General features: G+C 37.4%; 1 protein-coding gene and 1 pseudogene across 1 annotated transcript in view; one reads left to right on the top strand and one right to left on the bottom strand.

The window, feature by feature from the left end:
* GPR158 (G protein-coupled receptor 158) overlaps positions 1 to 27,337 on the top strand; it is a 322,771-nt gene that overhangs the window by 197,672 nt on the left and 97,762 nt on the right. The window contains exon 5 of the mRNA XM_030837212.2: positions 21,403 to 21,471. Coding sequence (XP_030693072.1) covers positions 21,403 to 21,471 — 69 coding nt within the window. The remainder of the gene's footprint in view (positions 1 to 21,402; positions 21,472 to 27,337) is intronic.
* Positions 7,387 to 8,040, bottom strand: LOC115842300 (THO complex subunit 7 homolog pseudogene; annotated as a pseudogene).

Genomic DNA, 27,337 nt, shown 5'->3' with positions numbered 1-27,337 from the left:
CCAAAGTCCACCTCCTCAATTTCGGATGATTCATTGTCTATTCAGGTATTCCACAGATGCAGGTACATCAAGTTGATTGTGGAGATTTAGTCCGCTGCTCCTGAGGCTGCTGGGAGAGATTTCCCTTTCTGTTCTTTGTTCGCACAGCTCCCGGGGTTCAGCTTTGGATTTGGACCCGCCTCTGCATGTAGGTCGCCTGAGCATGTCTGGTCTTTGCTCAGACAGGATGGGGTTAAAGGAGCAGCTGATTCTGGGGCTCTGACTCGCTCAGGCAATGGGGAGGGAGGGGTATGGATGCGGGATGAGCTTGTGGCAGCAGAGGCCACCGTGACTTTGCACCAACCTGAGGCGCGCTGTGCGTTCTACCGGGGAAGTTGTCCCTGGATCATGGGACACTGGCACTGGCGGGCTGCACAGGTTCCCGCGAGAGAGTTGTGGATAGTGACCTGTGCTTGCACACAGGCTTATTGGTGGCTGCAGCAGCCACCAAGTGTATTACTTAGTGTCTCATGCCTGTCTCTGGGGTCCGCGCTGATAGCCACAGCTCATGCCCGTCTCTGAAGCTCCTTTAAGCAGCACTCTTAATCTCCTCTCCTTGCGCACCAGGAAACAAAGAGGGAAGAAAAAGTCTCTTGCCTCTTCGGCAGCTCCAGACCTTTTCCCGGACTACCTCCCGGCTAGCTGTGGCGCACTAGCGCCTTCAGGCTATGTTCATGCCACCAACCCCAGTCCTCTCCCTGGCATCCGACTGAAGCCCGAGCCTCAGTTCCTAGCCCCGACCCGTCCCAGCAGGTGAGCAGAGCAGCCTCTTGGGCTGGTGAGTGCCGGTCGGCCCTAATCCTCTGTGCGGGAATCTCTCCACTTTGCCCTCTGCACCCCTGTTGCTGCACTCTTCTCTGTGGCTCCGAAGCTTCCCGCTCTGCCACCTGCAGTCTCCACCCGTGAAGGGGCTTCCTAGTGTGTGGAAACCTTTCCTCCTTCACAGCTCCCTCCCACTGGTGCAGGTTCCATCCCTATTCTTTGTCTCTGTTTTTTCTTTCTTCTTTTACCCTACCCAGGTACGTGGGGAGTTTTTTGCCTTTTGGGAGGTCTGAGGTCTTCTGCCAGCATTCAGTAGGTGTTCTATAGGAGTTGTTCCACATGTAGATCTATTTCTGATGTAATTTTTGGGAGGAAGGTGATCTGCACGTCTTAGTCTTCCGCCATCTTGAAGCTCCCCCGCTCTTCTTTTTTTTTTTTTTTTTTTTTTGTGGTACGTGGGCCTCTCACTGTTGTGGCCTCTCCCGTTGCAGACCATAGGCTCCCAAACGAGGCCACCATCACTCTGATACCAAAACCAGACAAAGATGTCACAAAGAAAAAAACTACAGGCAAATAACACTGATGAACATTGATGCAAAAATCCTCAACAAAATACTAGCAAACAGAATCCAACAGCACAATAGTAGGATCATACACCATGATCAAGTGGGGTTTATCCCAGGAATGAAAGGATTCTTCAGTATACGCAAATCAATCAATGTGATAAACCATATTAACAAATTGAAGGAGAAAAACCATCTGATCATCTCAATAGATGCAGAGAAAGCTTTCGACAAAATTCAACACCCATTTATGATAAAAACCCTCCAGAAAGTAGGCATAGAGGGAACTTACCTCAACATAATAAAGGCCATATATGACAAACCCACAGCCAACATAATTCTCAGTGGTGAAAAACTGAAACCATTTCCTCTAAGATCAGGAACACGGCAAGGTTGTCCACTCATGACAGTTATTTAACATAGTTTTGGAAGTTTTAGCCACAGCAATCAGAGAAGAAAAAGAAATAAAAGGAATCCAAATCGGAAAAGAAGTAAAGCTGTTACTGTTTGCAGGTGACATGATACTATACATAGAGAATCATAAAGATGCCAGCAGAAAACTACTAGAGCTAATCAATGAATTTGGTAAAGTAGCAGGATACACCATCAATGCGCAGAAATCTCTTGCATTCCTATACACTAATGATGAAAAAGTCTGAAAGAGAAATTAAGGGAACACTCCCATTTACCATTGCAACCAAAAGAATAAAATATCTAGGAATAAACCTACCTAGGGAAACAAAAGACCTGTATGCGGAAAACTATAAGACTCTGATGAAAGAAATTAAAAATTATACAAACAAATGGAGAGATATACCATGTTCTTGGCTTGGAAGAATCAACATTGTGAAAATGACTCTACTACCCAGAGCTATCTACAGATTCATTGCAATCCCTATCAAACTACCAATGACATTTTTCACAGAACTAGAACAAAAAATTTCACAATTTGTATAGAAACACAAAAAACCCCAAATAGCCAAAGTAATCTTGAGAAAGAAAAACGTAGCTGGAGGAATCAGGCTCCCTGACTTCAGACTATACTACAGAGCTACAGTAATCAAGATAGTATGGTACTGGCACAAAAACATAAGTATAGATCAATGGAACAGGATAGAAAGCCCAGAGATAGACCCACGCTCGTATGGTCACCTTATCTTTGATAAAGCAGGCAAGAATATACAGTGGAGCAAAGACAGCCTCTTCAATAAGTGGTGCTGGGAAAACTGGACAACTACATGTAACAGAATGATATTAGAACACTCCCTTACACCATACTCAAAAATAAACTCAAAATGGATTAAAGACCTAAATGTAAGGCCGGACACTATATAATACTTTTAGATGAAAACATAGGCAGAACACTCTATGACATAAATCACAGCAAAATCCTTTTTGACCCACATCCTAGAGAAATGGAAATAAAAACAAAAATAAACAAATGGGACGTAATGAAACTTAAAAGCTTTATTAGCACAGCAAAGGAAACCATAAACAAGATGAAAAGACAACCCTCAGAATGGGAGAAAATATTTGAAAATGAAGTAACTGACAAAGGATTAATCTCCATAATTTACAAGCAGTTCATGCAGTTCAATATCAAAAGAACAAATAACCCAATCCAAAAATGGGCAGAAGACCTAAGTAGACATTTCTCCAAAGAATATATACAGATTGCTAACAAATGCATGAAAGGATGCTCAACATCTCTAATCATTAGAGAAATGCAAATCAAAACTACAATGAGGAAAAAAAAAAAAAAACTACAATGAGGTATCACCTCACACAGATGGTCAGAATGTCCATCTTCAAAAACTCTACAAGCAATAAATGCTGGAGAGGGTGTGGAGAAAAGGGAACCCTCTTGCACTGTTGGTGAGAATGTAAATTGATACAGCCACTATGGAGAACAGTATGGAGGTTCCTTAAAAAACTAAAAATAGAACTACCATATGACCCGGTAATTACAGTGCTGGGCATATATCCTGAGAAAACCATAATTTAAAAAGCGTCATGTACCACAGTGTTCATTGCAGCACTACTTACAATAGCCAGGACATGGAAGCAACCTAATTGTCCATCGACACTTAGGAGATCAGCTTGGTGTTTTGTGACCACCTAGATGGGTGGGATAGGGAGGGTGGGAGGAAGACACAAGAGAGAGGAGGTATGGGGATATATGTATATGTATAGCTTATTCACTTTGTTATATAGCAGAAACTAACACACCATTGTAAAGCAATTTTACTCCAATTAAGATGTTAAAAAAAAAAGAAATGGTATTGGCAGTGGTGAAAGAGAGAAAGAAGAGTCTAGGATGACTCTCAAGATTGTAATGTGATTTTCTGCGTGCTTTTTGAAGCCATTAACAAAGAGAGGGTATTTTGAAGGAATAGGTTTGGATGGACAAAGGTGAGTTTGGTTTTGAACATGCTGAGATTAAGTCATCCATGAACCCTAGCTGGAGAATCCTGGAGTGGTGCTCAGAAGAGAGGTCAGAGCTAGAGATAGATTTGAGTTACCTCGATGGGGTATTCACTGATGCTGTGGGAATGAAGTAGGTATTCCAGAGAAAGGATGTGAAGAAGAGGGGCAGACTTACTGTGTACCACTGAGGAATAATTTAGATAAGAAAACGCTTGTTCTAAGTCTTTATCCAAAACTTGAATCACCTGAGGGATTTATATTTTAAGATACAGGAAGGGAAAGTAATCTAATTATTTTGATGTCCATTTGCTCTGATTTATTTATTCTGCTGGTATCAGGAGAACTGATGTTGAAATGCCTTAAAATAAGTTCTGTCTATTTACAGCTCTCTGTGAGTCTGGAAGTCACAAAATCTTTGTAAATTTTCCAAGTCTTTGAGAACAGCCTTCATGATATGTGCTTTCAGACCACAGGCATATGGTGAGAGTTTGCTTGCCTTCCAAAAGCAGACGTTGAGAAACAGGAGAGTTTGGTTATAGTTTAGACAGTTTTTGAACTGATTTAGCAGTAATGGGTCAACTCTGTTTTAATGACTATATTTTATTTTCTTGAGAACATACACTGTGGATGTTCTCATGGATTTCCATATATATATTTCAGAATTTTAAAAATTTTATCTGGCATGTAGTCCATTCATATTCATGACTAGACATGTGAATATGGTCATTTTAATGATGTAAAGCAAAAACACTGTATGTAATTGTCTTGTAATTGACGAGCTCAAGTTCTAGCCTATTTTTTATTTTTATTTATTTTTTGTGGTACGCGGGCCTCTCACTGCTGTGGCCTCTCCTGTTGCGGAGCACAGGCTCCGGACGCGCAGGCTCAGCAGCCATGGCTCATGGGCCTAGCTGCTCTGCGGCACGTGGGATCTCCCTGGACCGGGGCACGAACCCGTATCCCCTGCATCGGCAGGCGGACTCTCAACCACTGTGCCACCAGGGAAGCCCTAGCCTATTTTTTAATTGAAATAGATTTGACATACAACATTGTATAAATTTAAGGTGTATATGTTTTTTGATACATTTGTATATTGTAGTATGACTGCTATTGTAGTGATAATTTGCACCTCTATCACATCACATGAATTGTCTTTTTTTAGTGGTTAGACTCATTAAGTTCTAGTCTCTTAGCAAGTTTGATGGTTGTAATACAATGTTGTTATCGATATTCTAGCCTGTTTTCTTCTTATATTGGGTTACTATAAAAATGTGTCTGCCAAAACCACTTGTAAACAAGTAGGTAATATGAACAGATTCTCATGTGAATTGATCTGTATGTTTACCAGCAAATAGATACATTTTGTTCTTATAAGACAAATAAACAACTTTTTCATATTTGTAGTGATATTTTAAGTTGGTAGATAAAATAGGGGAGATAATACAACAAAATCTTCTGTCAGTTTTAATAATAGCAAATGGGGTTTCTGTTGCTCTGTTTGTTTATGGTGCCCTTTTGGAAAAAGGCATTTTCTGAGGCCAGAAAAAAAGTGATTTTTGAGAGGCCATACAAAATGTTATTTCAAATTTAAACGTAATTGAAATATATTAGCAAAAACTTACTCATATCAGAAATGAATTCAGGAACTCATTGAATGCCAAAATTGTTTATACCTAAGAAGAACAGAATCAGAACTTAGCAGTAGATTTCTAGACACTATTTTCAAAATAATTTTTTGTGTTCAATGAGAAATTAGCAGGCATATATGTTTTATATAGTTATGGTACCTTTTCCTGTAAATAGTGTATTCTTGAAGAATTGAATTTAACTTGAATTTTTAATAGATTGTATTGAATAGAATAAATAATAAAATATTATTTATTAGAATAATAATAGAATAAATAGAATAAACTAATACTAATAAAGTTTACCCAAAGACACAGAGCCAGTAAGCAAAACTCAGATCATAAAGATCATAAAGACTTCAGAGCTTACGTATTTAAAAAATTTTTATTTTATATTGGAATATAGTTGATTTACTATGTTGTGTTAGTTTTGGATGTACAGCAAAGTGATATAGTTATACATATATCTATTCTTTTTCAGATTCTTTTCCAATATAGGTTATTACAGAGTATTGAGTATAGTTCCCTGTGCTATTCAGTAGGTCCTTGTTGATTATCTATTTTATTATATATAGTAGCGTGTATGTGAATCCCAACCTCCTAGTTTATCCTCCCCCGTCTTTCCCCTGTGGTAACCATAAGTTTGTTTTCTATGTTGTGAGTCTATTTCTGTTTTGTAAATAAGTTCATTTGTATCATTTTTTAGATTCCACATGCCATTTGTCTTTCTCTGTCTGACTTACTTCACTTAGTGTGATAATCTCTAGGTCCATCCATGTTGCTGCAAATGGCATCATTTCATTCTTTTTTATGGCTGAGTAATATTCCATTGCATGTATGTACCACTTCTCCTTAACAGTTTACATATTTAATTACCACCCTATGTGTGATATTCCTGTTTCTTGGAGTGTGGGTAGAGAACTCTGAGCTTCCTGTCAATTTCTTGCTCCCTTTCTTGTAGGGCTCTCTTCCATCTTTGCAAAGTGATCCGATAGAAGTAAATGAATGGGAAGTATGGAAATGTCATTGGCTTAAATGTAAATTAATAGAATATACAAATTGAAGGTACAAATGGTAGAAGTACCAGAAAGTTATATACTATTGCTTTCTTTGTGAGTTTACCCTTTGTGTGATTAGGTCTTGCAAATTGGTGGCACCAATTTCATGAGATTTGAGGAGTAATAAAAGGTCTGTTGATTTTTATCTTTAGCCACCTTAGTGTGAGTTTCAAATCCTTTGTTATTTATTTATTTTTATAAAGGTACAATTTACATAGAGTGAAACGCATGAATATTAATTGTACAGTGCAGTGTGTTTGACAAATGCATACACCCATGTAATCTATGCCTTTTTCAAGATGTAGAAGTTTCCATTCTCCCCAGAGAGTTGTCTCTTGCCCTTTCCCAGTCAATCCCCACACCTCCCTCTCAGAGTTCTATCACTGTAGATTAGTTTTGTCTGTTCTAGAACTCCATATAAGTGGAATTATGCAGTGTGTTCTCTTTTGTATCTGGCTTCTTTAATATATACTGTATAATCTTTGAGATTCATATTGACTGTGTGAATCACCACTTTTCCCCTTCTATTTCTGAGTGGTATTTCATTGTAAGAATATTATTATAATTTGTTTATTCATTTTCCTGTTGGATGGATATTTGTGTTGTTCTCCTTTTTGATTATTATAAATCAAGTTGCTGTGAACATTCTTTTTTGTTTTTCGACTTGAAAGCATTTTATTAAACATTTTTGGATGTTGCTTCCTACTTTTAAGTATAAAAAAGGCATTTCAATATAAACAAATATATAATGAAGTCATCTTCCTTTATGTGAAGAAATATGAATGAACTTTGCATTAATATTTAAAGGCAAAGTAGTTCATTGCCCAAACTTTAAATATCTCAAGAGCACAACAAATTCTGAACACACTAAGATCATGTTGCTACTTCAGTATTCTTGGGAATGGTGAGTGATTAGTTGGTCTGTGGTTTAGGATTGGTTTCCATTCTTGTTTCTTGAGCTGCTTCTACCTCTGAGAGCTTTTTATCGTTTTCCAGTGTTTGTTGAAGTTCATGGATGGTGCTAAGAAGAACGTGAAACTGTTTCCTTCTCAATTCCAGCTTATCTTCAATACTTCATTTAATATGTGAAAGATGCTCTAATTCCTTTCCCAGAGCCTGGAGTTCCTTTAATGTCTCATGCCTGTCTGGATGACACAGAATCACTTTTGCCAATGCGTCATATTCTTGGCTATCTTTTTGCATTCATTTTGCTTGAAGAATTTGCTTTTTGCACTCAGCGATTTTTTCATGTGCTCCAGCAATGCTACCTTCTATTTCTTTGTAAATTTTTTCATAATTTTCCATTTCTCTGAGATTCATATCATATACCAGCAAACTTTTGCCCATTGAAAATTCACATTGGGACAGTGTGCTCAGCATACGTTGGTACTGGCTGTATCCCTCTTCCTGGGATCCAGAGTTGTGCCACTTAATGAAACTTTTCGCTAGCAGATTAATTTTCCCATCATCTCCAGTGCCATCTCCATCAATGAGGAGACGCTTCCGTATGACTTCGTTATCAGTCACGGCTCCCACGTGCACGGTGGCGGTGGCCACTGTGAACATTCTTATACAAGGTTTTTTTTGCAATCAAATGTTTTTCTTTCACCTACGATTAGAATTGCTTGGTCATAGGGCAGATGTGTTTTTAACTTTCATAAGATGCTGCCAAACCATTTTCCAAAGTGGTTGTTGTTGTATTTTATATTCCCATTTTATATTCCCATTAGCAATGTATGGAAATTCCCCTTGCTCTAAATCCGCTCCACATTTGGTATTGTCAGTCTCTTTAATTTTAACAATTTTAGAAGGTATCTTTTTATAATTTTAATCTTTTCAACCTTTCTGTGAGATTAGAGTTTTAAACTGTTCTGTATTGTAAAAGCAATATATTTTACAGAGTTTGGAAAAGACTGAAAATTTTAAGTAATAATGTAAAAATTACCTATAAGTCCGCAATTTAGTTTTCTAAACATTTAGTAGAAAATTATTTTCATATATATAAATTATAATCTTATACTCTTTTGTCATTAAATATGCCCGCAAACCTTGAATTTTATGACATAATATTATTATACTATAGAGTGTATTATAATTCATTTTACCATTTGTCAAGTTTTTGGGATGTGGCTTGCCCCTAATTTTGTCCCGATATAAATAATACTATGTGTGAAACATTCTTTTTTTTTTTTCTTTTTTTACAGTTTTTTTAAACATCTTTATTGGAGTATACTTGCTTTACAATATTATGTTAGTTTCTGCTGTATAACAAAGTGAATCAGCTATATGTATACATATAACCCTATATCCCCTCCCTCTTGCATCTCCCTCCCTCCCACCCTCCCTGTCCCACCCCTCTAGGTGGTCACAAAGCACCGAGCTGATCTCCCTGTGCTATGCGGCTGCTTCCCACTAGCTATCTGTTTTACATTTGGTAGTGTATATATGTCCATGCCACTCTCTCACTTCGTCCCAGATTACCCTTCCCCCTCCCCGTGTCCTCAAGGCCATTCTCTACATCTGCGTCTTTATTCCTGTCCTGCCCCTAGGTTCATCGGAACCTTTTTTCCTTTTAGAGTCCATATATATGTGTTAGCATTTGGTATTTGTTTTTCTCTTTCTGACTTACTTCACTCTGTATGATAGACTCTAGTTCCATCCACCTCACTACAAATAACTCAATTTCGTTTCTTTTTATGGCTAATATTCCATTGTATATATGTGCCATATCTTTATCCATTCATCTGTCGATGGACACTTAGGTTGCTTCCATGTCCTGGCTATTGTAAATAGAGCTGCAATGAAAATTCTGGTACATGACTCTTTGAATAATGGTTTTCTCAGGGTATATGCCCAGTAGTGGGATTGCTGGGTCATATGGTAGTTCTATTTGTAGTTTTTGAAGGAACCTCCATACTGTTCTCCATAGTGGCTGTATCAATTTACATTCCCACCAACAGTGCAAGAGGGTTCCCTTTTCTCCGCACCCTCTCCAGCATTTATTGTTTGTAGATTTTTTAAAGATGGCCATTCTGACCGGTGTGAGGTGATACCTCATTGTAGTTTTGATTTGCATTTCTCTAATGATTAGTGACGTTGAGCATCCTTTCATGTGTTTGTTGGCAATCTGTATATATTCTTTGGAGAAATGTCTATTTAGGTCTTCTGCCCGTTTTTGTATTTGAAACATTCTTATAACTAAATCTTGTGTATGATTCAGATTACTTCCTTGGGGCAACTTCCTGCCAGATCACAGTGTTGTCTCATTGTCTCATTTCCAGTCTTTATAGCTCATTGTATTTAACAGAAATTCCAGAATAATGTAAAATCCCACGGTTGCCATCAGGCGTCCTTATCATTTGCCTACTTAAGAAGAATTCCTTCCTCACCACTATAGATGTTCTCTGTTAGGAAGTGATGCTCATGAATGTTGCTTTCCACATTAATTTCAGTTGTGATAAGTGTTCCACTCATGGAGGCACTCTGTGTGATGAGCATAGAACATGGAAACTTACCCAGTTTGGGTAGTTCTATGAAACTCCTGTGTCTACCGCCTGGTGTGTTACTGTGAAGACACTTAAAAAAACCCTATATTGTGTGAAAAGTCAGTGAAAGTAAGACCTGAGGAATGAGTTGATGTGAGCCAAGTTGATGTGAGTTGATGTGAAGTATCTAAAATTTTGATAGATACTTCAAAACTGATTAATCAAAGGCTTCATCATTTTATATTTCTATCAGCATGAAAGTGTCCATTTTCTAGCATTCTAACCAGTAATGGATGTTATCAATGTTTTTAACTTTTTGAATCTAATGGATTAAAAATGATATATTTTAAATTTACATTTCCCAGTTACTTGTGAGAGTGAGTACTTTTTTCTCATTTTTATTTCAATTTGTATTTCTGCTTTGAATTTCCTGTTCACAGCAGGGCTGTGATTTTCCATTTCATATGTGTCTTTATATTTCAGTGGAGGTTAGTAAAGGTTGCTTCAGGAGCTGCTATCCAATGCTATTTTAAATGACAGCTTTAAAAGTTGGATTTTGAAAGTGATAGGGGCAAGGTTGAGTGATACCATTATATAATGTCAGTTCTGTCGATTTCCCTGGGCAAGTTTTTTATCCTCTTTAAACCTCAGCCTCCTCATTTATAAAGTGGGGATAATAATAGTACCTACTATTTGTCATGAGGGTTAAATGTTTTTGTGAGGATTAATTAATATAAAGTGCCTAGGATAATGGCTGGCACAAAAATTCGACTGTCATCATTTGTTATGTAATGTTGTCACTGTTGTTACTTATTACCACTTTTATTATCAACATTTTGTTAAAGTCAGAGGTGTCTTTGGGGAAAATGGCACTGAATGAGCAAATTAGCAATACTAGGTACAATTTCAGGTCTCTGTTTTACCCAGTACAGTGGTTGTGGGTTTACTCCCTTTCCCCAGAGTTGGCTTTTTCATTCCCAGAATTTATGCATTTATACTTCCTTTATGGTCTTAAAGATGTGGTCAAAAAAGAAACAAAGAGAAAACCATAGTAAGTGGAGTATGTTCCTGGGGGCGGAAGGAAGCCGCTCTTCTGGACCTTGAAATCACACCTGCACAGCATGTCGTGAAACCTGTCACATGATGAAAGCTGGATTTCAGAGGCACCTTCCTTATTATACAAACTTCTGCTACAAAGACAGAAAGAATAAAGGGAAGCAAACCTACTCGCTTAGCTTGTCGTCAACAAAGGCTTAGGGGATTTTCTGAGGCACAGATGTGTGTAGTTATGGTTAGATAGACTGACTCAATGGAATTTAAATGCGCAACTGGGAAGAAAAGACTTTTTTGAAATATGAATTTCTTCTTTAAAAAATCTTCAACAGAAGATGAGGATGATGGGGTCCCTCTTATTCCTAAAAGGAGCCTCTGCATTCCAGTTTCTGATTGAATGTAGATACCTTGGTTTGCTTCCATATAGGAACAGTCTCTGAGGAAACTGTCATAGACAGTGAGGTTTGGGGGCACCAGGAGGCCCACTGTGCTGATAGCCTTGCTCTTAACTTTCAGAGTTCAAGGTCTTTGCCTTTAGGTTTTAAGGGTTGGCCGTCTACTTTGTCTTCCAAGTCCTACCTGGAGGAGCAACCATTAAACTACTATGAATCACTAACACCCTAATTGGCATTTATTGTATCCCTTTTATTTAAAGAAGGTGGGTAAAATTGAGGCATGGAAGAAATTAGAAGTTGGGGATTAGGAGAAATAAGGGAATTCCTTTGAAATGTATGCCTAACTTGAAGAGGGCAGGCCTGGATGAGATGACAGAATTGATTGAAGTAATGGAGATGAAGACAAGAGTGAATACAGAGGCAGGTGTCTGTGCCCCCCCCCCACCACGTCCAAGAATTGATCGTACGTTGACAGTTTCTTCTATGTCCCTCCTCTCTCCTTCTCCCTCCTACCTCCTCTTATTAAGATTTTGACCGTTTAACTTATCCTCTAAGTTGAAGAGGAGCCCATGGATTAAAAGTGAAGGATTTTCTCTCCACTTGAATGTGCATCAGCACGCATTACCTTCTCACTCATTTACTCAGGGAAACAGTTGGTCAACAAAATTTGGAGGGGGTTCTGGAAAATACCAAAAGTAAAACTAGGAATATTTCATAAAATCCACTTTTATTTCTAGCCTATAGATGTAGATTTTAGATAGTTTGACTACAAAATAGGCAATTGATTACCATTAACCAGGATGGGAAACATGAAGAGAAAAGCAGATTGCAAAATGGAAAAATTTAGTTTTTGAAATCTTGAGTTTGAGGTGCCTGTGGGTCATTCAGGTAGAACTGTTTTATAGCCAACTGAAAATATGGCGCTGGGGCTCCAGAAGGAGGCTTAGGCTGAAGATACAGATTTGGAGTCATTACTTTAAAAAGCTTCAAATATTATTTATAGAAAACTACTTTAGTAATAGTTCATCTTTCAATGAGGTTAAACACAATTGCTTTTTAAAAAATCTATTACAGGGCTTCCCTGGTGGCGCAGTGGTTGAGGGTCTGCCTGCCGATGCAGGGGACGCGGGTTCGTGCCCCGGTCCGGGAGGATCCCACATGTTGCGGAGCGGCTGGGCCCGTGAGCCATGGCCGCTGGGCCTGTGCGTCCGGAGCCTGTGCTCCGCAACAGGAGAGGCCACAACAGTGACAGGCCCGCGTACCGCAAAAAAAAAAAAAAAAAAATCTATTACATTGTAAAACTTTTTTCTAAATTTTGGTTTTATAACATTGTTTTAACTTTTCAGTGATTCTCTACTGTCAAATTTCGGCTTGTACTTAATTATTTCTCTTGTATCTTTTTGATTTGATAGTCTGATTCAAATGCATTTGTATAATATATTTTAGAGCAAAGAATAACTAAGTAGGATCCAACAAAGAGAAGAGAGAAGACTAATTAAAATAACCCTCAGTTAGTGTGACCTTTTTGTATTCTATATTAAAGAGCATCTATTTCTAATTAAAACACGAATTTATTATTTGAAAATCTTTCCTGAACCATGTTCATAATATAAAATATAAAACTTTAAAATATCAAGATAATTAATTGCAAATATGTTATGACTTGCTAATAAACATTAAGACTAACTGCAGTAGCAGAATTTAGTGAAACAAATGGTTAGAATTGATAGTCACAATGTAAACAGGATGTTAATTAATATGACTCCCATTTTTTCCACTTTGTCTTTTGCTAAACAAGTTTAAGAGTGATACACTCCATGTGAACTGAATTTCATAATACCCATTTAACAGATCTTCTTAATGCACCAAAGTTTGACAAAAATCAGAATCCAATTTACTCCATCTAATCTAGAAGTATTTATACTATTTTAGAGATAGAATTTCGAATTCCTGTTTCCATCATCTTTGCATCTAAGTAGCAGTCATTCTCCCACAACCCTTTATAGTCTACCTTTGTTTTTGCCTGTCAGATATAATACTGCTATTTTAAATTTCTGAACCGCTTACTCTTCTTGCAAGTAGGGGACATCTCTTACACCTCATTAAATCATCTATTTGTTTATCCACCAAAATGCTCATCATATTTCTTTGTACATTTGTAAATGTCTTATCCGAATGGAACTTTTTGTTAGACTATCTCCAAATATCAGACACAGTATGAAATATCTCTTCATTTTACACTCTGTCTAGTCATTCCATGCACTTCCAAACATGCTATAGAAGACAGACAATGTGTTAAAGACAAGCTTAACAGTTCTAAACAATTCTGTTTCTGTTCTCACATTTTCTCCCCCACTTAAGAAGCCTGAGGAGAGTTGATGTTGTCCAGCTAACATCTAATGGGCCCTATTGCCTATGTGTGAGCAGTAGTATTTTAAAGTAGTCACCTTACAGATCACAGTGTTCAACATACCAAATGAAAAAAAACTTCTGAGATTAGAAAGTTCAAATGATGAAGAAAGATTGCTTAGATTTGTTGCTACTTAGCAATCAGGTGAAACTGAGCAAAAAATGTCATCTCTTGAATTTCTCTGGGTATAAAATATACTTAAGTTTAAAAAAATGATTGGTGTCAGACTAGATGATATTTGAGTTTACCTCAGTGTAACTAAGATTGATTTTTGAAAAAGTAAGCAAAGTGTTTTGTCTCATTAATATCAAATTTTAAAGTACTTAATACTTTATGTTTTAATTATTATCATTCCATTCCATTTTCCTGAGGGGGAATTTGTTTTTTCAGTGATCTACTTTTTATTTGAAAATATATCCATTACTCTCAATAGCTTTTTTTTTTTTTTTTTTTTTGTGGTACGCGTGCCTCTCACTATTGTGGCCTCTCCCGTTGCGGAGCGCAGGCTCCAGATGCGCAGGCTCAGCGGCCATGGCTCACAGGCCCAGCAGCTCCGCGGCATGTGGGATCTTCCCAGACCGGGGCACGAACCCACGTCCCCTGCATCGGCAGGCAGGCTCTCAACCACTGCGCCGCCAGGGAAGCCCTCTCAATAGGTTTTAATCAATAATAGAATAAGCAAATGACATATTCTGTTTCAATAATTTCATGCCACTTTACTTAAGTAACCCTTCTCAAGGCAAGATTCTTTTTGTAATATCTTAGTCTGTACCATTCACTTCGGTGTGCTTTTTTGACACTTAAGAGAAGTCATCTCCATGAATAGAGTATGAATTACTCTATTTATTAGTATTGAAAAAAAAGGGAATAGGAGGTTGCAAATAGATTATAGAGAAGTAGCAGCTATTTTTGTAAAGAAGCTGTGGGAAAAATGAGGACAAATCAGGACATAATCGTCTGCATTTTGGGAATGCATTCCAGTGGCATCTTGCTGGGGAAGCCGAGTGTGGGAATGACAAAGTCTAATAGGAAGTGCTTTGGCATTTAAGTTGCTTTGGTCATAAGCACAGACAGGTGACCCTGGCTGAGTAAAGGTGATCCAAAATGTTCCTTCTCATGCATTCTAGTTATTCTGCATCTCTGCAACAGCAGTGAGAGTCAACCACTTTGAGTTATAAAATCAGGCACTGAACTCCTAAAAGATGAGACACTTCTAGGTGTCCACATCATCTGAAACAAAGCAAAGGGGGAACAAGGCAAGCATCTCACGAAATCCTGCAAAGCAACCAGGAGACGTTTCTGCCCAGCAATGCATGGTGAACCATAACCAACAATGAATGACTGGTTGTTTTTTATTTCACATATATAAAATATCATTGACTTTTTTCTTAGTGTGCTGTACTGTTTTAAAGAATATGAAACTATGTATACGTTACTCTGAATTTTATTTTTGGATAAACTTATTTTTCTAAAAGGTCTTAAACAACACCATTGCAAATTACCATGTCATACAAAAATGAGCTTTCTTATGAAGTCTTAGAGATTTAGAAGAATTCCTAATTAAGGCCATGTGACAATTTGTTTCAGTGTTTTACATAAAACTGTCAGGAATTTTAAATCGACTAGCAACCTTTTTTTTATTATTAATTAATTAATTATTTTATTTTATTTATTTTTGGCTGAGTTGGGTCTTCGTTGCCCGCGCGGGCTTTCTCTAGTTACGGCTTGCGGAGGCTGCTCTTTGTTGCAGTGCGCGGGCTTCTCATTGCGGTGGCTTCTCTTGTTGCAGAGTACGGGCTTTAGGCGCGCGGGCTTCAGTAGTTGTGGTGCACGGGCTTTGTTGCTCCGCGGCATGTGGGATTTTCCCGGACCAGGGCTTGAACCCGTGTCCCCTGCATTGGCAGGCGGATTCTTAACCACTACGCCACCAGGGAAGCCCTAAATTGACTAGCAACTTTAAAAACTAATATCTGAACCAAATTCCTTAGTTGTAGTTTATTTTTAAATTAATAATGCTACATATTTTTTTATTGTAGTATTACATTCATTTCTGTTCCTTTGGGTAAGAAGGTGACTGAGGGACAGATTGGATGTACAGAGGAAATCGCCCTGACTTGGGACCAGCAGCGGTGGATGATGGGACCTTGTTCTGTTACTCGTTGGCTGAGTGAGCTTAGTTAGATATGTTGACACCACCTCATCTTTCTGCCCATGAAAGATTGTCCACGTCCATTGACTGAGAGCCTGCTCTGTGCCGGGCAGCATGATTACTAATCTTTACAGCAGCACTTCCTGGTGGGCATTATTACACCCATTTTATAAATGAAGAAAGTGAAGCTCAGAAGGTCAGGCACCTTGCCCAGGGTCACACTGCTAGTGAGCCGCCAATGCTGAGATTCTGAACTGTCTGCATATAAAGCCCATGTGTTCATTCCACGAATTTATAATCCTCTGAGTTATTTATACTTCACTTTGGGAATCTCTATCCTGACCATATTCTGCTTTTTTATACCTTTTTTACTGCTGAGAATTCTTCTGAAAACCTGTTATTGATTTTTAACTAACCACATTTTGAGCAATTGTTCCTTGACACATTTTTCTAAATCTGATTGGTTTCTCAGTGTGTCATCACAGATCATCTCTAGACAAACTGATTTCATGTAGTCTGTCAAACTGGATGAGTCTATTCTCATCCCTTTATATAATTGTAAATAAAATTATTGAAAATAGTATCCTCTTACCTCTCAATGTCAGGATTCTTTTCAGGACATCTTGCCTCCAATATATTGTTGTGTAATTATTTCATCAGGTGGTTGTCGGGTTTCATTTGTAATCTCTCTGTCCATGGTTTTCTCTACAGAAATAGAAGAATTAAAAGAAAAAGTGCAGCTCATGAGAATGTTCTGCCAGAACGGCACATTCTTTTAGTAAATGCTGTAGAGTTACAGAGTCCTGGTTTGTCATCCAAACCTATGCTAGTTCACTCTTTTCAGAATCTGATTCTCTTGCTTTCGTATATATTCATCGTACATGCTGAGAGCCAGCTGTATAAAAATGTCTTCAGGCTCAGAGGTTCCTTTTGTAATAGAAAGAAACTTTAATTGCTGCAAGGCTGAAGATACCAGCTGTGTTCAAAAATAGCTATACTGTTTTAGCAAAATATACATTAATTTCCCCAGTGGTGAAAAATGTTTAAAAAATATAAATGAAGTAGTTAGTCCCTATAGGATCAAGGAAATAATGACAAACTATTTTAATTATGTTTAGAAGTTCAGACTTTAGCGTTCTTATCATCTTATTACTTCCAGTAAGTTAGCTTCCTTTAGGTGCTTCCATCCTAGGCAAATCCTAGGCAAATTCTGTGACAAGCTGTGCTTCATCTTATGCCTCTGTACTTTACATCTGGAGATTATGGAATTTAGATGCTGACTTTGACATAACTTTATAAAATTGGTGTAGTAAGATTAGCCCTTCTCTTTTGTCTACAGGTTTGTTATGTGGCTGCTGTAATTACCTCGTAAGTCAGTTCTGAAAGTTTAAGAACCGGGGAAAGCGGGATGGAGTGGAGTGAGGTAGAATCTGCTCTCCTCTTGAGTAGAATCTGCTCTCCTCTTGAGTAGAATCTGCTCTCGTCTTTTGTAAACTCTGGAATGATATTTATTAGGCTGTATGAGTCTAAGCCAGAGAATTAGGGTCAGTAGCTCCCCCAGGTTTATATTCACCTATAAGTGTCATACATACATTGATGATTTTATGCATGTTGTCAGTACTGAATAAAATTTATTAAGTAGATATTAGTTAGGAAGGGCTTTGTTTAGAATTCTTTGCATATTGTGATACCTAATGGTGGAATTTTCTAATAGTTGAGTTGACACATCTTAGATGATTTTTCTTTAATTTTATTTATTTAATTATTAAAATGTATGTTACACAGCAGTATATGACTACATCTCCAAAGAAAGTAAAGTATTTCCAGATAAGTTGATCTATCCTCAAATCTACTTCTCCAGGAAATAAAATACATTGTTATCAGTTTGGTATATATCCTCCAGACCTGGATTTGATATTTTATATATATATATATATATATATATATATATGTGTGTGTGTGTGTGTGTGTGTATATATATATATACACACATACATACAGACACACACACACACACAGAAAACATATGGTGTTGCTTTGTGTGTATGTGTTTTATATAAATAGTACCATACTTTGTATTGTTGATCATTTTTCAAGAAAGTTTTTCAAGGGTTTGCCAGTTTGCAGCTCTGGTTAAAAAGAGTTCCATACCACCATTTCTATCTCAGGCAAAACTGTGAAGGAGATGAAATTTTTTTCTTGGTCTCTATTATTTTGTGCATTATCTTTTCGTCCATTTTTATTTTTCAATCCCTCCTCTCTACTTTCTCATCCTATCACTTAGACCTTAAGGAAAGGATTCCTGTCCTTCACTTTGAACGTAAGTCAGTGTATTACTTACAACACGTATATTAATTGTTAGCACCAAGTACAAAATAGAACGCTTTGTTCCAGTTAAAAGAACTTCCAGTACCAATAAGACAATGTGGAAATGTTTTAGAGAGCATGAGATTTCTTCTTTGTCCCTGAAGTCCCACCTATTAGGTACCTGCTCATTCTGTGAGGCCATGAGCCAACTCAGCCCAAGCATATTTTGAAAGAAAATGCACAAATTTTGAACAGGGCTTACATTTGGTTATGGAACCATTTGTCAGAGCTCCAGTTTATAATTTGAAATCATGGGGCTCCTCTATTCAACCAGGAGGAAGGCAGTGAGGTATTAAGAGTTCAGCATGTCCAAATGAAAAGGAGACAGATTATTTGCTCTGAGAATATGTAACAGCATGTACCACTACAACTGTTTTTATGTGGTAGTGATGGTTGTAACATAGCTAAGAGCCCAGTGGCCCAAAACAAAGAACTTCTGTGTTCCCTACCACCAGGCTTTTGCTCCTCTGGGGTCATTTTGGACCCCAAACTTTAAAAAATTGTTCACAGCTACTTACATATACCTCTGTGGTTTTCAAATTCATGATCCTGCTGCTGTTTTCTACCTTAAGGAATGCATACCTACTTATTACATATCAGGCAAGATGCCAACCATTTTTATATACTTTATATTTTATCAAAGATGTCAGGTTTAGTAAGGCAAAGATGAGGATACCCATTTTACAGGTGAGGCCATTGAAGTTCAAGGTCACCTAACTAAAGTGGTTGTTTCATAATTCAAACTGAGATGACGTTAACTGCAAAGTCTGTCTTTTCCATTAAGCCTTGCAGCTTCTTTTTATATCCCTTGTTTTCAAACAATATTGCATAGACTTTTTTTTATAAGCAGTCTTGCATTATATTTTGGACCCACTCTAAATTAGTGTCATTTTGGAGAAAGTTTAAAAACTAAACTATGGAGTATTCATAATTAGGTATGAATGTAATTTGCCATGTTGGAAATTCTGCCAGCCAAAACCCATTTAAAGTCTTGCTGATAGAAGTTTTCTTTTCACTAAGAGCATCTGCTAGCTAAAATAATGACCAAAAGGGAGAAGCCACTCGAATAATCAAGTCTGTTCACTGACTAAACTTGTTTCTCTGTTCCCAAATTCTTAGATTAATGAAGACCCTGAGTTGTTTTGAGGCATTACACAAAGTATTCCTCTGTGTCCTCCCAGTGTTTTCAAGAGGAATTAGAATTTTCCCTGACTGTCCAGTTATCTGACACTTTTTTTGTTTTTAATGTAATGGACTTGTGGTTTAGCATTTCACTGCCTTTTTGTGGTTGCAAAATTAATTGAACTACTTAAAAGTATTTCCCTGTTAAGATATCATATTTACATCAGGTGTAATTTTTGTATACATTTTACGTTGCATTGAGTGAAAACACAGGTGTTCTAGAACGACCTGTTTTTGTGTTTGTATTCTTAACCGATATGTTTACTCTATATTGATATTTGAACTCATCAAAGCAAAATTTATTATTCTAAATAAAATTGATAGTTTGGTCTTTCATTTCTTGTCACAGCTCTAAGCATTTTGCTTTGGGAAGAGAATACTATTTTGAGTCTAACAAAATATCTTAAGATTATTGAATATATTTATGCTTAGCAAACTTTAAATAATCAGGAAACTTATTTGAAAATCAACTTATTATTTTGAATTTTGAGTTAATAATTTAGGCATTTCATAAAGTGAGATACCTCTGTTTTTAAATGTGATTTATGTTATTTAAATAGTGAAGCTCTGTTACTGAGTTTTGGGAACGATGTTTTGACATGGTACGAGATGTACCACTGATTTGCTAAGACCTTGTACGTATTTTTGTTTTATCCACTGAAACCATTGCTCAGGTATTTGTGAAATGGCTTAGGGATAGCATTCAGAAATGCATTTGTGGAAGTCTCACCTCACACTAGTCAGAATGGCCATCATCAGAAAGTCTACAAGGAACAAATGCTGGAGAGGGTATGGAGAAAAGGGAATCTTCCTACACTGTTGGTGGGAATATAAATTGATGCAGCCACTACGGAAAACAGTATCGAGGTTCCTTAAACTAAAAATAGAGCTACCACATGATCCAGCAATCCCACTTCTGGACATGTATCCAGAAAAGAAACTAATTCAAAAAGATATATGTACCCCAATGTTTATAGGAGCGCTATTTACAATAGCCAAGACATGGAAACAACCCAAGTGCCCATCAACAGACAATTGGTTTAAGAAGATGTAGTATATATACAATGGAATATTACTCGACCATAAAAAAGATTGAAATGTTGCCATTTGCAGCAACATGGATGGACCTAGAGAATATCATACTAAGTGGCATAAGTCATAGAAAGACAAATATATGATATTACTTATATGTGGAATCTAAAAAATAATACAAATGAATCTATATACAAAACAAACTCACAGATAGAAAACAAACTTATGGTTACCAAAGGGTGAAAGGGAGGAGGGGGAGAGATAAATTAGGAGTATGGAGTTAACAGGTACATACTACTATACATAAAATAGATAAGCAGCAAGGATTTACTGTGTGACACAGGGAACTATAGTTACTATCTTGTAATAACCTGTAATGGAAAATCTGAAAATATATGTAACTGAATCACTTTGCTGTACACCTGAAACTAACAATATTGTAAATCACCTATACTTCAATTAAAAAATCAAATTAAAAGAATATCCTTTTTGAAAAAAAAAAGAAATGCATTTGTGGCTGATGTTTCAGCAATACAGGCAAGACTTTCTGTGTCTGTGAATTTCTTAGATTGGAAGGATCTTCTAAATAGTGTTCTCAGTTCAGTGATTCAAATTTTAGACAACAAAATTCTGAGAAGCCACTGGCAATATCATTAAGTCTACCACCACCTTTATAGTCAGTCTTATTGCATGTTTCAGTTAAGTCCACCGGTCTGAAATATAAGCCAATTTCTGGTTATTTCCCCCCACCAAAGAATGTTGTTCTGCTTGAGGCATTGTCACAAGAGCTTAAATTCTTCCATGCCTAGAAATGTCAATTTACATTGACATTTTTATATTTGTTGTTGTTTTTAGAGCATCAGGGCATCGGGCCTTATCCTGTTGGAAACAATCCTTTTTGGGTCTCTGCTTCTCTACTTCCCGGTAAGTAACATATTTTTATAATTGCATGTTTAAAATAGCCATTCTATTTTGCTATATACGTATACTATATTATATATACTACGTACTATATGTATATATGCTTATATATATTTCTATATCTGTATGCAAGTTTGTATACCTATATCTATATTGTATAAAATGTAGATGTAGATATATGGTAGATATATAAACAAGGGCTTTACAGATATTTAAATCCTGGCTCTTACCTATTGGGTGACCTTAGACAAGCTGATTAGCATTTCTAAACTAACGTTGGTTTCCTCTTGTAAAATGGAGCTAATTATTCTTTTCTTCCCAAATTTGTGAGAAGTGTTAACTGCTTAAGTGAGCTCACATATGAAAGGCATGCTTGGTATGTACATATAAACACTGGTTTCCTTCTTCTTCCCCCTCTACCTGAATCAGAACCATGAGACACACCAAGTAGTTAATGCTGAAAATTTCCAAATGGTCACATAGACAAATAAGCAGAATAAATGTGTGTGTGGTACTAGTGGTGTGGAGAATCATAACAGACCTTCCTGTCGCACTAGTTACATATCTGTAACCAGAAGATAAGTACTGATTCTACTAATTCAGTTCAACCACTTGTATTCAGCAGTTCTTGTGTGTTAAGCACTTTGCTAATCTGGGAGTACTCTGTAAGTGAGAGAAACTTGCTTTCTCTTCTCAAGAAGGTTACAGCTTAGAAGAGGAGATGAGGAAGTACAGGTAGTTATAATATAATGTGACAAAAGTTAGGAAGAATAGAAGAGCAGGATGCTGTGGAGGCACTTAGGAGAGACGCCTAACCAAGTCTGGGGAATAAAATATCACTTGACCAAGATCTGAAAGATGAATAGATGTTAGAGAAGGAAAAGGTAGGCCTTCCAGGGCACCACATTCTTTTTGGTTTTCCCCTTACCTCACTAACTGCTCCATTTCAGCCTTCTTTGCTGATTCTTAATCTTCTTTCCCACTTTTTACTACTTGAGTGTCTCAGGACTAGTCCTTGTAGCTTTGCTTAGTCTACATTCTCCCTTGGGATCTCGTCTAGCCTCAGAAGCTTTAAATGTTGTTGAATTGACAATGACTCCTTACTTTATATCTCCAGCCTAGACTTCTCCCCCAAGCTCCAAACTCATTTTCAACTGCTTACCTGACAACTCCATTGGAAGGTCCAGTAGAATTCCCTGTCATGTTCCTAACTGAGATACTGACCTCCCAAAGTCAGCCCGTCTCTCTGTCTCCATTGACGGCGACTGCAGCCTTCTGGTTACTCAGGCCCCACACCTGGGAGTCATCCTTAACAACTCTCTTTCTCTCACATCCATCAGAAAACCTTCAAAACATAGCAAAGATCCAGCCACTCCCCACCAGTTCACTGTTACTGCCCTAGCCTAAACCACAGTCACTGTCTTCTGAGTTATTGCTGCATTCTCTTCCTCCATGCTTACCCCCTACGATCTATCTTCAAAATATCAACCGGTTTGAATGCCAAAGTTAGACCATGGCATTCCTCTCCTCAAAACTCTGAAAACGTTTCTCATTTTACTTACGGTAAAAGCCAGAATCCTTAGGATGGCCTTCAAGGCCCGACATGATTTGGATCCTGCGCCTGCATTACTTCATTTTCTGATCATCTTTCCTGACTCACTGTTCACAAGCGTTCTTAATCTACCCAGGTTTTCTACTTCTTGAATTACATTTTATATTTCTCCTTAAGATAGAAATGTATTTAGGTATAATCATTTTTATTTTTCCATACAATTATCCATATTACTTAAGTTTTCTAATTTACTAGCATAGAGTTATACACAGTAATTAATAATAGAAGCAGTATAATAATACAAAGACTGTTTATCATGCCTGGTACTGTTCCTGTATAAATGGCATGTTGTACATTGTAACATTTAATCTTCCTGGTTGAACTACCAGGCAGGTATTTAACCAAAGTCATAGAATCACCCAGTTACAACGTGAAAGCCTGAAATGACTTCAGTATTCTGAGTAATAATCTTAATCATCTGAATATCTTCTCTTGCTCTGCCATCATCTTTTTCGTGAACCTCTGCTATTTTAAAATATATTTTCTACCCAGTAGCCAGAGGGGTATTTTAAAATATCAAATATAACCTCTCACCACTTCTATACCTTCTCAGTGTTCTTAGAATAAAGATCAAAACCCTGACATGGTTTATGTTATGTAAGTGTGGTCCTTACCGCACCCTTTCCCCCCAGCCTCATCCAATACTACTTTTCTCTTCACTTTCTGCATCTACCTACCCTGACCTTCTTTCAGTTTTTAAATGAAACAGGATCTCTCTGATGGTAGGTATAATAATGGCTCCCCAGAGATGTCCACAGTCCTAATTCCTGGAACCTGTGAATACGTTACCTTATATGGAAAAGGGAACTTGGCAGATGTGATTAAATTAAGGACTTCAAAATAAGGAGATTATTCTGGATTATCTGAATGGTCCAAGTTTCCTAAGTGAAAAAGAGAAACAGAAAAGAGAGAGTCAAAGAGATAGCATCATGAAAAATATTGGACTGGCTACTGCTGGCTTTGAAGATGGAGGAAGGGGCCACAAGCCAAGGAATGCAGGTGCCTCTAGGAGCTGGAAATGGCGAAGGAACAGACTCTCCCCTTGATTTTAGTTCCATAAGACCCATCTTGGACTTCTTACTTCCAGAACTGTAAGATAATAAATCTGTGCTATTTTAAGCCACTAAATTTGTGCTATATTACAGCAGCAACAGGAAACTAATGTGCCTCTTCTCATAGGACCTTTTTGCATGCTTTGCTTCAGTTTTGAAGAATCCTCCTCTCTTCTTTCCCCCCATTCCCATCTCACCAATTCTTCTGCCTATTAACAACTAGTCATCCTTTAGATTTCTACTTAAATATCACTTTTTCAGGAAAGCTTTCCTTGACCGCAAACTAAGTCAAATTCCTTATAATAACTTCTCATGGACTCCCTTTCTTAACCACACCTATCTCTAAGTATGCATTCAAAAGTGCAATTATTTGGTTAGTGTCACTCTCCCACACAGACTCTAGTTCAGGGAGAGCAATGGCCTGTTTCTGTGTGGCTCACTGTTGTACCTGCAGCACTTAGCCTAGTACCTGTCACCATAGTTGAAGCACAGTAAATATGCAGTGAATGAATGAATGAGGTTATATTTGGATGCATTTAGAACTGTATCCTAAACTAGTGGCTATTGTCCTATTGAAATAGCCTCCAAAGAATCTGCTGGATTGTGGAAGACCAAGAATGATAGTCCTATTCATACTACTTTATTTAGTGCGTACAGCTAGGCATTAGAACACTTTTTAATGTTATTTTTAGGTGTTAGCAAATTTGGGTTTATTTTTTACTTATTCAAATCAAGTGGCCATAATAAGGAGCATGGCCTAAAAGCTATAGAATTTTAAAGCCTCATAAACAGAAGAAGTATTCTAGAAAAGAAGGACGTTTGAAAGAATAGTAAATGTTAGGCTGCTAAATGTTCAAAGCAGTTATTAGAGACCCTTTCATTGACTGGGATCCAGTCTTGAAAGTCACCTAATGGACCTATACTTGTGATGATATCAAGTACAAAGAAAAAGAGGAGAGAGAAATGGAAATTTAGAAAGAATAAAAGACAACACTTCTGCTTGACAATTCTATTGTGCCTGGGAGGAAAAAAACAGAAAAGAAGACTTACCAAAGCAATTCTGTCCAACAGGAACATAAGGATGCCTCATCATGTTGACTTCATGTTTAACTAGCTGTCTAGTTCATCTTTCATAACAGAAATTCTTTCTGCAACTGCTTGAAATATTAATGGGTAGCTCTCAACTTCATGCCGCATACCTTGGTTTTTAAATAAGTTAGTGTTCATGCTCTGATGGCAGAAAGGGCCAAATTATTTAATGAAGATTTGGATGTAGCATAAGATACAGGAGGAGAAAAGACATTAAAATATATTATTGATTGAGTATGGAAAGGGAAGTAATTTTATTTTAGGTGAGAAAATGGAAGATGATGTCTCAGAAATTGATAATAAAATCTTTGGCTACATAGGGAATGTTTATGCACATGGGTGTATGTGCATAGAGCATTCTTGACAAGAAGAATAACTTGGTCATTAGACCAGAGCTCATTGGCTTCCTTGGGTGTTGCAGAGTGAAGTTTATGACTTTGGGCTAGAGTTTTTGCTATAAGGAGGACCTCTATAATAAATGATAAAGGTGATTAAGTAAACCTAATATAGCCAAATGATCTAATTATTTGATGGTGTAAATGTGACCTATATTTATCTGTTAAATATTAATATCTTACTTTCTCTGTTCCTTGTGTGGCCTGTACCGGAATTGCTTATAAAATTTTTACTTGGGGTTGCAGTTGTTTTAAACAGTGTTCTTGAACAAAGTAGAGTTGTTTCTCGGGCTGGGTAACTCCATGGAAGGACGCTTTGAGGAGATTCACTGTTCTACTGAGTTGTTATGCAGTGAGCCTTTTCTTCTTTTTATGCCGCATGTTGTTGTACAGATTTGCAAGAATTAAGGTTATTTTTGCCTTTTCTAAGCAATCTTAGACTACAGACGATTTCATAACAATGCTTATATTGGAAAGTCCAAATTAGAGATTATCATCATTGTCTAGATAAGGACAAACCGAAATCTGACTAAATTTAGCATTGTTATAATTGGGTAGCAGAGAGCTGAAGCTTTTAAAACGTTTTCTTACAGATTCTCAAAAGAGACTCATGATTTGAAGTCCACACATTCGTGAACAAACGATTAGTCCTCATAATCACCTAAAACAACTTTCATACAATTTATAAAAGAAAGAAAAAAAGAGCTTTAAAAAAATCAACTAAAGTATATTTTTCTTGCTAAATCACATAAAACGACATATTATGGATTAATAAAACATATTAAGTAATATGGAATCTAGACGTTTATTTCTAGCTTGACCAAACCACCGGTTTCAGCTAATAAAGTAAATTTTTTCCCTTTAATCTTCGTTCTCTATTTGATTGATGGATGTGCCCTTCTATACAGCACACCAGTACATGTATAAATATGGTACTTATTTTCACGTTGTTCCCCCCGCCCCAGCCCACCCCAAGTCTTATAAAAAAAAGAGCTGCAAAATATTAGTACTGGAAGGGACATCAGACATAACTTAGTCTTGATTCAACCTCTGTTTTGCAAATGAAGGAAGAGAGGCTGCGAGAAATTTCAGCTCCTCCAACTTTCCTCAGCGAGGTGATGAGAAAGGCAGGACTAGATTCTAGTCTGTGGTTTCCTGGTCCAGCACTCTCTTCACCCTAGGACAGTACTTCTGATGGAGGGGATGGATGTGAGATGCAGATGGCATTAAACTGCGTCATCAGGGAGGCTCGTGTTCTACCCCTTCATCAGTCACCTTTCCTCATTAGGCCTCCAAGGAAATAAAAGGCACAGAGGATAAAACAGGGAACCAATTTGAAATAGCTTTAGGTTTGGCACTAAGGAGTTTGATGTAAAACTTCTGTGAGCTCAGATGGACCGTGCTGTTGAGCTATGTGAAGTTTCTGATATTCAGTTGTTGTACCTACAAAGATAGAAATTTTGTCTTTCAAACTTAATAAACAATCCCATTAGACCATGTCAGGTTAGTTTCAGTGCCACAGAACCTCACTCAGTTAAGAGACTGCTTTCTCTATGGTCCCCCCAAAGCCTAAAACTAAAACTTGGACTCTTTTCCTCCAGTGTAGAGCATGTGCAGCCTCCAGAAGCAGAGAAAAAACCGGGAGCAGGTTGCTTCCATGCGTAGAGCTTAAAGGGCAGGAAATAAAGGAGAGAGAGTTGAAAGTGGGGAGGGAGGGTGAG

Source organism: Globicephala melas, chromosome 2, assembly GCF_963455315.2.
Source record: "Globicephala melas chromosome 2, mGloMel1.2, whole genome shotgun sequence".
Classification (NCBI taxonomy): domain Eukaryota; kingdom Metazoa; phylum Chordata; class Mammalia; order Artiodactyla; family Delphinidae; genus Globicephala; species Globicephala melas.
Note: the sequence above shows the minus strand (reverse complement) of the source record. Positions and strands in the feature narration are given on the sequence as shown.